General features: G+C 41.2%; 1 protein-coding gene across 1 annotated transcript in view; it reads right to left on the bottom strand.

The window, feature by feature from the left end:
- Positions 1–511: 511 nt before the first annotated feature.
- The window catches only part of Efna5 (ephrin-A5), a gene marked incomplete in the record, with an annotated part of 269,292 nt that continues 256,274 nt past the window's right edge, over positions 512–13,529 (bottom strand). Inside the window, 3 exon segments of the mRNA XM_005382179.2 lie at positions 512–3,716; positions 8,900–8,980; positions 9,388–9,453. Coding sequence (XP_005382236.1) covers positions 3,595–3,716; positions 8,900–8,980; positions 9,388–9,453 — 269 coding nt within the window.

Here is a 13,529-nt window from a genome sequence, read left to right as displayed (position 1 = left end):
CTCCGAAAATCCACAGGTACTGTGTGACTCTTTTTTTCACAAGGACACAGAGAGGGGAACAGCGCCCCCTTTAACCTTCCTAAAGGGATGGGTATGCGGTCATTCCTGTGCCTGGGCTGCTCTTCATACTGACAGGACTCTTACTGGGGAGGAAATGAAACAGTCCATGAAACGACCACAAACAGAAAACCAAACCAAAGTACAGAACCGTTACTACGTTGTCTAGCCTTTTTTCAAACCACATGCGTAATGTAAGGAAGGATCACAGGGCTCCAACATCAGACCTTGAGAACATTGAGGACATAAGAGTGATCAGAAAAAGTCATTTTGTTCCAGGTCACAAGATGATGGAGTCTTAGGATGGGGTGGGCGATGGACCACACGTGAGTCCTGTATGGAGCAGTGTCTCAGCCATTTGTGACTTTTCTCAGCCATGGACACATTGGATGTTTCAAAGCCTCGATGCATGTTTTGTATCCCGAAAGTCTATTGTTCTCACTTACAAAAGACATAAGAATCAAATTAATACTTTATTATCAAACACTATATACAACAGAGGTTGCTAATAATACAGAATTTAAAGAACGCAGGTTTTTTTTTTTTAATGTTTACCTTTTTTTTTTCCTCTGCCACCCAAGAAAGTACAGTACAAAACAATAGTCTAAACTAACACGAACTGTTACCTGGTCTATTAAAGGATACACGGTATCCACTAAACAGACAGATCCTTATTTCCCTGCTTCGTGTAGCAAAGCCCTTGGCAGCCAGGGGCAAAGGTCTCTGGGGTTTGACCAACTGAGGCTGAGGGCCGGCTAAGGTTGCCCTTCAAGCTTTTGAATTGTTTTTTAAACTGAAAGCTGCTACAGAGTTGCATCGACATCCTCCTATGCCCCCAGAGGATTGTAACATCACCACAAAAGGCCACCAGCACTATTTGGACAAGATGAAAACTGTCTGGCATCAATCATCTTCTGGAAAGCTCCAAGGCAAGCGCATTCGCTATGATTACGTCACTTATAGGTAGAGAAGCATACTATCTACTGCTGTGGGAAGTCTTGCTAATTTTGTTTGTTTTTACTTCATTTGTGGTGGTACAACGGTGAAGTAAAAGGGTCTAATTTCCCCATGAAAAATGAAAGACAATGGCAAAGAGGGCCATGAGTAATTATTTTCTCATTTGTTAGAGACAAATGCTAGAAAAACCACAGAAGTCACCATCTCTAAAATGAAATTAGCACTGCTAATGTAGTTATGAGTAACTGGAATCATTACAGGATCGTTTGATTTCCTTGGCTACAGAACATGCATATTATTTGTTTCTGACTATTGATCCATTTTAGAAGGTATATCTCTTTCCCCCTACTCAAATCCTACTGGACCAACAAGCCTGTAACTAGTGATAAAAATGAGAGTATTTCTGCATATTGCAGAGCACACTGAGCATATAAATAGTGAAAGGAAAAAAAATCGGGTGCTGTGAGCTGTTGTTTCAGTGAAATGCTGGGTGCCTTCTGTGAAAGACCCTGCTACTCCAGAGAAGTTCCTGACTTCAGGGGAAAAGGGTTGATTGTATCTGTGAGGATGGCAACCCCAGCCTCACGGTTCCAAGTGAGAACAGACTCAGTAGTAACATCCGCTCCACACGGATCAGGTAAGCCCAGATTACATTTCAACATGTGTACAACTCTCTAGGGTGCAGTACGTTTACAGCTGCCTTTCATTCACATATTTTTCTAATTCCAAACTACTCACAATTCTAAGCAACTTTCCATTCATGAAGTCTGTCCATAATATGACCCCCTTTTTTTATATATACATCTTAAAAAACGAATATATAAAAAATCCTCATTTTGCTGGAATGCTTTCAACTTTTTCACATTTTACATGATCATTGCATTTATTGATTTACTTACTTTGAAAGGCATGGTTCCTATTGACATGTCGTGCAATAGCAAAAAAAGCTAGATCGCTTTTCCATTGGTCTGACACTATTCCCTGCCTAGGCTTTGGAGTTTAAAGTTCATGAGAGCCCCACCAGCAGAAACCCCAAGGCTTGCATTTCCTGGTAATCAACTGGAAATGTCCCCTGTTGGCCGGGCTAAAATTCCTTAAACAGGGTCATCCTATGTTTATTCTCCTTCTGCCCCACCCCCACAATGAAACAAGATAGCCCCCCTGTATTTCTAAATGTATCAAGGGATACCACTTTTTCTCACATGTTTAAATAGGACAAGCATATATACTCACTCTCAGCATAAAGTATATCTAAATAATGTATTTTCTATTCTAGTGGATTTTTAAAAAAATATTTTGTTAAAGTCTTTGGGACTCCATCTTGTTTATCTCCCACAGATAAACACATGTTCCCCCTACGCTTTAGGCTGTGTCAGAAAGGGAAAGAATATAAAATCAACACTTGAAATTTTTTTATTCCGAACTTTGGAATTTTTATTCCAAATTTCCCTTTAGCCCTCCCAAGTGGTGCTGACTGCCTCTCCTGGTGACAGGGGTTTGTATCTGAGGCCCCTGTGCAGCAAACCGTGGGCATCGGGGTGGGAGTCAAAAGGCCACAGCACACTGGCGCTTCAGCAAAGCTAGCTCACTTCTCCTCTGGCCACTGACTGCCTTTCCTTGGTACACTTGTCCCTCAGAGGAGCAGCCGAAGCTATTTCTCTCTGCACTCATCAACCCTGGCTTGTCAGCCTTGGGGAAGGTCACTTTATTCATAAAAATGCCTCTTTGAGTTTCAAAAAAAAAAAAAGTTGTAGCACCATGGTGATCTGTATTCAAAGGAAAAAAAATCTGGTGTGCACTGTCCGGTCACCAAAAACACTAGAGGCACTCACACATACACACCCCACCAAACATAGTTTTCTCTGTTCTTACACTAGCTCTGTGTTAGCATTCCTGCACCCAACCCGCCTCCTGGAAAAAAAAAAAAAAAGAGAAAACGGCTTCTTTTATAGAGCACAAGTTTTGCTGTCAAGAATGCTTTAAGACAGTCATATTAAAAAATCCCAGTGTCTCAACCTTTTAGAAGCCTGTTCATTTATACACTCCTAGAGGAAATGGTGTAATATTATATCTATTCTTAATACCGCCTCTCTGGACCTGACATGGAGACACGATGCCCCACATGATCATCTTACAGTCCTGAATGAGAAGGCATAAATATTGTATAGGAGAGCGAAACCCCTCGGGCCTGGCCATCACTAGCTGCATCTGCCACTACCCCTGGTCCGCGTCCCGCCAATAGTGCACTAATGCAGGTGAGCTCTTAGAGGAGAATGCCAGGAGCCGGCAAACCACTGGTGTCACGACGACAATTTGGCATTTTCATCTGGGGCCCATTTAATTTGGAGAGGGTGAGAGAAGTCAAGGGCAAGGGCTGGGGGTGGGGTTAGGGAGGCAGCAACTGGTTTAGCCTCCCTACTCCAGGTTGTTGCTTAGAATTCAGGCCGAAGGAAAGAAAACAAAAATCTGACATCTGCCAAAACCCAATAACAAGTCCCTTCTTAGGATGAGCAGTTAGGTGGATCTCTGGTGTTCCAAGACCCTGATGTTTTCCGTGACAGGTGACGGGAGGAGACTGTGCTATAATGTCAAAAGCATCGCCAGGAGGAACAGTAGGATTGCCAAAAGGCGGCTGGGTATCCTTGGTGTTTGTGCCGCATTCTCGCCGCGGGATGGCTCGGCTGACTCATGTACGGTGTCATCTGTTCAAATAGAAAGCACACGTTCCAATGAGATTTCACATCCTTAATAACACTTTTGCAGCAGCCTGCTGTTCACAGGCCTCGCCACCCTCTGCAAAGTAGGGTAATGAACCTTGTGCCACCATTGACTTTCATGTCTGCATAATCACTCATTATTTACAGCAAACAAGAGAGAGGCAGAGGAAATTGGACTTCCCCGGCAGTATCAGTACTTTCCTTTAAAACTGAGGAGAGGGAAACGGTGCGTACACCGTAACCTCTGCGACTTGAGCTACTTTGGTCTGCTAGCAGTCAAGTACACCTTGCAGAAACATGAGCTACTGAATGTGCCCATTAAATATCTCAAATGCACAGGAAGGAAAGCACGGACACAGGGAAAGGAGGCGGTTGTGTCGGCGTATTAGTGGTTAACCAGAAAGGGTCACTCATTCTTCTCTTTTTAGCCATTTCATAGGATTAAAGTTCCATGCTCGGTTGTTGGGTTCCTAGGTGAATTTTCAAGTGTGAAAGTTGAGTGCCAAACCAACAGCATTTTAAATAAACTATGTATAATGCCCAGCAAATTTCAGTAAGCCAGGACCCACTGATGTGCCTACAATTAGAAATCAATTATGGTACTATTTCTGTTATAGGCCCTGTGTCTCCAGGATTAAATTACTTGAACTTGACTATTTTTATTTTTATCAGGCTGAAGCTTGGCACATAAATTATCAGCATGGATGCAAATTTTCCTCTAAATAAAATGGATTAAGTGAATTAAGCTTCTTTTATTTTGCTATAAAGTGTTCTACAAGGCTGCCTCTGACTTTGGATAGCCTCCCTGATCTGCATGATTAACAGGCTTAACTTTGAAATGGGAACTTTGCAGTAATTAGTGCCCAAAGATAGATGGAGGCTTGCCCAGAAGCCATGCTACTCTCTCGCATGGCCTGTCTTCTTCCTTCTACCTGGCCTCCTGCTCCCTCTGTGCTTCCACACCAAGTGACCCCTGAATGACTCGCTCCCGAGGACAACAGTGGGCCTCTGTGCAGATCTGATTCAGCAGCAAAGGAACTTCCTGTAGGATCTCAGCAATGGCCATCTGGGACTCACTCAATGGTCAATCAGAGAGGATGGTGATAAATGAGACTCTAGTGGTTGCTCTGTTCTGCAGACCTCGAAAGACAACCCCGAAATATCCCTGAGTGACCTACACTGAGCCTTTCCAAGGATTAACTATCCATTATTTTAAATGCATTTATATTTTTCTACCACGTAACATGTCACAGTCGGGTAGAGTCACAGTCCCTGATATTTGACCTAAAATGACCTCTGGCACCTGCTTCAGATAGGCTCATTTGAGATGTTTCTGTCCATCGCATTCATTCCCCATGTGAACTAAGAAATATGTCTTCTCAGTACTTTATATTCTACCCTGGAGGTAAGCACTTTTATCATATTAGCCCGTCCTCACGTAGAAGCTGCTGCGTCCCTTTGTCTGATTTGCTCCCCTTTCCTAGACCTTAGCAAACCTCTACAAAGTGGTTTTAGCTTAGGATACTGGAAAAGGTTAGCAAGCAAGAATGGGAAGGTGAGCAATGCAGAGAAAAATATACTGATTTCTGCAAAATGTAGCCAAGTACTCACAGACTCTCCCCTTTTCTCTGCCCTTCTTTAGACTTGCAGAGATATTCATTAAATCTATAGTTAACAGGAGGTAAAAGTCAAGGCCCTGAATAGCCCTGAAATTAAAATCCAAATAACTTTTTGAAGAGCACCACAATGATATCAGTCAAAACAATGGGGTACTTCAGGCTTAACTGAGAAAGAAATGGAGGATTCCAGAACTCATTTTGCAACATTGCTCACACAACTGAAATTGCATCATGGGTTCTTGTCTACCTTATTCTTACTAACATATTACACAACCCTTCTTGTGTAGCTTGGAAGTACACTGCCAAAAGGTATCCAAGCAGAACTTAGGTGCTCAGTGTAAGCATGAGGGGGACTCTTCTACTGCTTCTGGTCCACTCCCGGCGTTCCTTGAGCCCTGGCCATCAATGTAGGCTCACTCGGCCCCAGACCTCGTGAAAGAATCTTGCAGGATAACTAAGGGAAAGGCTTTCTTTTTTCATGTAAGTGAAGCATGAGGCTGCCTGTTCCTTTCATTGGCCATCTCTAGAATTAACCTTTTCCTAAGCAATAAATGAATACATTCAATCGTACTCCCAAAAAGGAGAGCCTGGGCCACACATAAAGACACCATGATTCTTCTCTTGTTTCTGCAACATGGCGTTCTCCGATTAGGACTGTACAAAGCACACTTTGGTTAAGTCAGAGCCTCAACGATGGGCAATTCTATGGCCCCCAAGATTGAAATGAGGAAGTGGCTATCATTTAGGCAACTCCGTGCACTATCAAAATTCTAAAGAGGAATTCCTAAGCAACATCTATTCCAATGGCAATTACACCTAAATATGAGAGAATTTCTAAGTCTTGTAACAATGAACATGGACTGGAAGAAGAAAATGGTCCTCTTCAGAAGCCAAATCAAGTCTTGTCTCCTGGCTACAGGATTCCACCACATGGGGGTTTCAGCGGGTAACTGAGAGGACACTAGCGGCATTTTGGAGCATGTGCTGTGTCATATGTCTGCCCTGAGATCATTCTCCATCCCTGATAACAGGAAACTGGCAGGCAGAGTAGGCAAGCAAACAAAAAAGACAAATACATTCCACAGACAGGTGAATTAGTACATATGCTGAGAACATGCAGTGGGACCCTTCCAGGGCCGCTGGATTCATAGTCTGCCTCTACTCGCAGAGGTGGGCAAAGGTAAGTATTCATACTCAACCAGGGGAAGAACTTCAGGTCTGACTGAATTTTCTAAAGAATAAAGTGAAGTACTCAAATTTGTTACTGTATTTACACTGCCAGGGATGATGGTTTCACCTTGCATCATTTTTACTGAAGCTGTTCACCAGCAGATACTTAAATATGGCCATGACTGACTCAAAGAGCTCTTCCTGCAGGTACACCTATGTTCTGTTCTCCAACACAACCATGCACACACACACATGCACACATACACGCATATACACACTCAAATACATTCTGCTATAGTTTTGGAAACTTCCACCATAGACTTGGGGGCACTAAATATTGAGTGAAAGAGAGCTGATTACCCAAAAGATAATGACATATGCTTATATACAAAAGCATCTTAACATATTGTATTTTATCATTAATTGAGTTTAAAGATAATTTTCCTAATGTGCCTCAATGTGTCTCTTTAGCCCCAGAGAAAAACATGCAACCTGTTGTTTTCGAACAGCCTCTTGCTCTTTAGATAGGCATTGAAGTTTACCTGGGAAAAGGAGTGGAGGAAAGATACGCCTTCATTCTACACATGTATCAAAAAATCATAATCTCAGGCATGTTTTATTGGTAACATGCCTAACTCTGCAGGTCATTCTATTTGTGACTTATCAACAGAGCCAGGAAAGTTAAGTACTTATTCTGTTCATCTTTACTTCTAGAAATATATTTTTTTTAAAATAGCACTTTTATACTAATAAAAGTGGGAGCCAAGAGATATGAATATTAAGCTTGGATCTGTCTAACTAGCTCTGTGGCCCTGGAATTCTCAGGCACAGGAGGATGACTTAGACTCTATACTCCTTAAAAGAGACCTTATTGAACTTGTAGTTTCTAGAATGGCCTATGTCCTCAAACCTGGGAGGAATGCGGTCCCTTGAAAGGCCACAGTAATGCTCCCAGATTTCCAGGACACAGTTAAAATGTCTCCCCGTCAGGACTCATTCCGTGCAACTTTCTAAAGCACTCCTGATCCCTGGAAGCCACTAAGGTCTCTGAAAGCTCATCGTCTACACCTCTCGTTTACACTCGGGGTGAGATGGCTGCCTTAGAAAGACAGGAATGCTTGGGGAAAAAGAGCTAACTCTTCCTGTCAGTTACAACGGGAAAGCTATTGTATGTCCTGAGGCGCAGCATCTACTCAGGGTGAGTTTCCCTAAGGCTCCGGGACTGTTACCCCCTAACAATACTCAGGATAAAGTGCGCCTCCACTCGCTTTCATTTCTAGGGTCAGAAGAAAGAAAAGTCTTACTACAAAAAAAAACCCAAATCTTTATAGAAGGGGGCTCAAATCTTGGTGTGAAGAGAAAATAATTTTACTTGCTTTAAGCTTTGAGATGGTCATGGGAGATGACCGAGGAAAGCCATGAAGATCTTGAGCAGGTAGGTGGAAAAAATATGTCGCACAGGAGGGGGCACACACAGAGGCCCTGGGCACACTCTTCAATGAACAGTGGATAGACAGAAGGTGCCCTCCCTTCACAAGAAGTCTGGCTCACTGAATAGTCAGATTGAATGTATCACCAAATGGATAGCTTCTGGGTTACTTTCCACAGTATGCTGCAGTGTAAATGCTAGGTGAGTGCTCTTGTGGCCTTTATTTTCCCTCACAGGAATGGGAAGGTTTGGGTATGTGAAATTGAGTAGTACAAAATGGGTCTATCCTGAAAACTTATTTTGTCTCAGGAATCACATTTGTCTGAATGAGCTACCGCATACATTTGTGGGGGCAGCAGGTGTGGGAACTTGTGGCGATATGATTATACTTCTTTGTACCAACTGCTATGGACAACAACAAAATTAATATTGAAATAGAACAAAGTTGTTTAGATCAGTTCCATGATGCATGTGAATTCCTAGGGAAAACTAAGTCTGCTGGATTAGTGGGTGTTTTGTGCAATAGTCTTACTACTTTTATCCATAGAATTGGCTATTAGAAAAAGAAAATTTTATGAACATATACAACAGAAATGTTTTCTGCCTTACATGAAAACAGATCCTTTAAGATTCAGTGATTCACCAGCATGCTCTGAGGATATGGGGCAAGGCAGTGAGATTGTAGCATTCTGGTGGGACTTCTAGATTAGGATACTGTGTTAAATGAAACCCATGTCCAAAAAGAAAAGTTATATTTTATCCAGCATGCATTACACAAAGATACTGGAAGAATGAGGTAGGAGATAAGTAATATTAGCACTGCTAGCAATGGGCAAAAGCAGAACAACTATAACATGCAAACATGCAGAGGAGAAGAAAGGAAAAAAAAAGTACTGAAGCACCAGAGAGATAGATGCATTTGTTAAAAGAGATTCTCTAAGCATACTAACCTGCTGGTTCTAATGAATTTTCTACTTTGTCGTTAACATCGAAAACTCGATCATGAACACCTATAGTTTTCATACAGCTATCTATAACAAAAATAGAGATAACAGCCAAATATGTTAGTGAAGACACCCTTAAACTCCCATTTCTTTCTTTCTTTCTTTTTTCTTTCTCTCTAGTTTTTCCTTTTACTTATGCAGAGATTGTTTTACAATCAGTGGCATGTATCCAGATGCCAATATTGCTCCCATTTGCTATGCACGTACAACAATCTAAGAAACAACAAGTTAGCAACTGCTGTGTATTTAAATAAAAGCATCATGGAGAATGATGAGAAAAAATATGATGGAAACTAAAACATGAACGTTGATATACAAAACAGATACCACACAAGATTTAACAGTTAAAAAAAAAGTTTTACCGCTCTGAACCAGACCACAGATAGAGCATGCGCAGTGAAGACACCCTCTGACGCTCATTCTAGGGAACTTACTTGTTGGTCTCACAAAGACTTTGAGCTTTAGGCAGGACCTTCTTCCATTATCTGGAATTGCAGAGGCTGTGGATAAGACAAAGAGGACAAGGGAGAAAGGAGAGAACAACAGCCAATTACTCTTAGTTTTCACGTGCAAATCGTCTGCTATGCACTCTTTCTTGGGCAATAGCTACCTAACCTAATTCTTGTCAGAAGATAACGCAAACAAAACTAGTGGATGGATCTGAGGGCTCAGGATAGGACTCCTTTCATCTCCTATCTTCTTTCACTACAGCAAAGAAGCAAGCAAGAATATGGGTAATCTGTGGAAAAATACTTTGGACTTTTATTTCAAAGGTGTTTTCCATTTAACTTGCTCTGTTATCAGTTTTCTGTAAATCAGTAGGACATTGCTTGAGCCCTCTTGTTTTATGAGCTGCTTCTCTCCCACTGCAGAGAAAGGGGCCCACCAAAGGCTGCTGGCAGAAGTGCGAGCAAGAACCAGTGACACAGAGTTGCAAGGCTGACTTAAACATGACCTATTTCTGTTGGGGAAAGCAGAGCTTTGTCTGTCCTGAAAGCTCGTCTGTCAGTGCTCCTCAGGTAATTCAATTAGAGGTTTTGCTCAGAACTTGGCTCCACTTTCTATCTGACTAAACCAAGCCTAGCAACTTCCATCATGCTCTTATAAGTACAATATGCTATTGAGAAAGTACTATGTTGCAATGGCACATTTATTTTTTTTCTAAATTTGCCACAGAGAAGGATGGAATTAATAAAGTGGGCTTACCAAAACATGGCAACATGTTTCAAGTTATAAATCATTTGAGGAAGAAACTTTCTTCTCTTCTTCAAAATAATAAGATTGCAAACTTTCCCTACATTTGAAAGATTATCTTCCCTTAGTATTCACAGCATAATGTCAAAAGGATTCCCAAGGGGGTAAGACCCTTAACAACCACATGTGTTTACTAATGCACTCTAGAATGACAAAAATTACAGAAACAAAGACTGCATACTTTCCTCCCTATGTGCTTGCTTCAAGTGGTTTCTTTGTTCAGAAAAAGCAGATGACATCAATCAAAGCACACATGGCTTGAAATTAGTTTGGTAATACCCAAAGTGACAAAGAGAAAACCAGCATTTGGTAGGCCTTTTCTCTCTTTCATTTTTGTACTCTTCTCCATGAGGAACCCAGAAAACAAAAATGCTTACTTTGCAGGTGACAGAATTCAAAATGCAAACTCCAAACTCATTGTACAGGAGTCTCCTTGTGTGACTACAGATCTGTGTAAATGTCCTGCAGTAGAGCTTATAAATTCACCACCTAAAAGAAGTCAAGCACTAAAGGACCCCTGGTGTCATTATCTAACACCTGTTGAAACTCTTAATTTTAAAGCAAAAGTAAGAGAAAAGATGTTTTCAGGCATCGCCATCTCCCCAGATCCCTCTGACAAGCAGTTAAGAAGTGCTAACAGCTGGCTTTGCTACTAGTAGGCTTTCATTAAATCAAAGTCGGAAAAACTCCCTCTCCTGACATTTACAGTAACTAGTGTGTTATTTAGGGCACAATATTTGCACTCTGTGGTTTGATCCAGGAAATGGTGTCCTTCCTGTGGCCCCCAACTGCAAATGTGCCTGTCACAAAATGCAGCACACGTAGGTGACTCCAATTCATCAGAAAACCGTGGGTTCTTGAGACAGCATGTGTCTAATTCATACGAAGTGGGGTGGAAGAGTGACACACGGGTACTTGCACAGCTATGCTATAGATTTCTGAGCTGAGATGAACTCACTTCAAGCCCTGTGAACTTGATTTGCCACATGCAAATAACTGATTTTACACATGCTACCGCAAGGGGAACAGGCTCAAAGCGGGATCAAATGTTTAATTGTTTCAGTGAGAAGCTTCCTGGATTTAAAATAGCTCTTTCTGACTTTTATTAAAAAGAAATAAATCCAGGACATAAAAATTATTGGAGAGTCTAGTGGAATAATTGAACAGCAGCAAGGGATAAGCCATGCAGAAAAAAATCTAGAGTTCCTCTGTTCCCAGCTCACAAGGAGGACTGGAGCCTTAGCTACTAGATTAGCTGTGTTCTTGTGTGACTTAAAAACATGAAATGTATTTATATAAAATATAAAATCAAAACCTCTCTTCCCCTAGCACTATCTCATCTCCTCTCACCAGGAAAGTGGATGGATGATGACATGATTGATGCCTTGTGATACTTTTTACCACCTAGTCCTCATGGACAGAGAATGTTAACATACAGTATTACCTGTGAATGCAGGTACAGACCAAATGCCACAGGCTCGCTGCATAGCTTTCCAGCCTGAGTCCCCACAGCGAACTCCTAACCCTAATGGTCAACCTGAGAGGTATGGATTGCTAGGTTAGTTTAACTTGAGTTCTTTCTTATCTGCCATATTGGAACACAAAACTAAAACCAGAAAATGGGAAAAAAAAATTCCAATACACCAGCAAAACTCCATTTCTTATAAATAGTTTTAAAACAGAGAGTATGAATTTATTCCATGTTAAATTCAAGGTTTCTTCACCCTACAACCCTTGGCTAACAGACATCGGATGCCTTTATACTACTTTTTTTAAAAAGATAGTTAATTTTCAGTGATATTTCAAGATATACGATAATACAAAAGTGCTTGACTATTCACAGGTACACAAAAGGCAGAGGATTGAATGTTAAAAACACAAAATAATGAACTAGGTGTGGTGGCACTTGGGATCTCCACAAGTCCAAGGCCAGCTTGAACTATATAGTGAGACCCTGTCTCAAAAAACACAGAAAATAAGAAAGGAAATGAAACATGTAATAGTCCCACAAACATAGAAAGAAAATTCTCTCATGATCCTACAACTAAATGATGGAACAAAGGATAGAAGTGAGAGAGTGAAAACTTAAAATATGCCTGACCTCTGTTAGAAGGTAGTGATATTAATCCATATGATTCCAGAGAAATATCACTTTAGAATGACCACCATTATTTTTAATAATATATGCATTATAAATATATCTTCCACTGCTCTCCTTAGAAAATTAATAATCAACATTGAAAACCAATAGTGAATAATGATCAAAATGCCTTCCATATTATTGCACCTTCAGGTATCATTTCAAATGCTCTTAAAATTCCTACTATGTGCCAGTTTTGCTATTGGATGCTGTGGATGCTTAGATACATAAGATACCTGATCCTGCTGTGTTTTGTGCTTTTTCCAGCTGGGACACAAACACAAACCACAGGTGAGAATGGCTAGAGCCTCCACGAGATACCTGGGCTTGCACAGTGCTGCGAGGGGAGTGTTGGTGCTGTGTGAGCCTGCGAGGGTGGCTCAGGTGTGCCTATTGGAGGACTTAACAGAGGCTCTATTGGTCCTCCAGAAGCCAACCAAAGGCAACTAGAACAAAAGCATTAAAACATTTCAACCAAAAAGAGGTGCTAACCTGCAACCAGCAAAGAAAACCTAGATCTACATTCTTCCTTTTAAAACACATATAGATTTTCCAATAGCATTTCTAAAGTCAAAATGAGAAGACTCCTCAGCAGTTGCCACATAATCTAAATTCATATCCCTTTACTCACTTTGCTGCTAAACATGTATGTTCGGACTCAGGAAATTGGAAGTGAGGACATGGGGACCATTAAAACAAGCAAAACCTCCCATTCTATTATCTTAATAGCAACTTTATACATAAATGCATAGGGTTCCCTTCCCCCTAATAAGCTGTAAAGTACCAATTAAAACCTTGTGACACATAATGAAATACAAGATGGAGGACTTCGCTTTCTGTGTTTAGAGTACCATGCTAACAAGGCCATAAGGGCCCCTTGTCCTTACTCTGTTCCATGACCTCAGAGAGGGGCCCTGACTTACGCCATCTCTGAAAACCTGTTCCTTTGGTCTTCTGAGGTCTCAGCTCAATACTTTGTCAATGTGGTACATAAGGGAGACCATATTCAATGACCCCAAATTAGTATTTATAAAAGCTATCCTTAGCACTGCAGATAGATAGAGAGATAGGCAGACAGAGAGACAGCCATACCACAGATCACCCTATGTTTTATCATTCAGACACAGCAAGAGAACACTAGCATTATGCTTGTTATAAGCAATTTCTGACCTGGTTTCCAAT

Source organism: Chinchilla lanigera, unplaced genomic scaffold (genome assembly GCF_000276665.1).
Source record: "Chinchilla lanigera isolate Chin_1 unplaced genomic scaffold, ChiLan1.0 scaffold00017, whole genome shotgun sequence".
Classification (NCBI taxonomy): Eukaryota; Metazoa; Chordata; class Mammalia; order Rodentia; family Chinchillidae; genus Chinchilla; species Chinchilla lanigera.
This window is presented reverse-complemented; position numbering and strand designations above follow the sequence as displayed.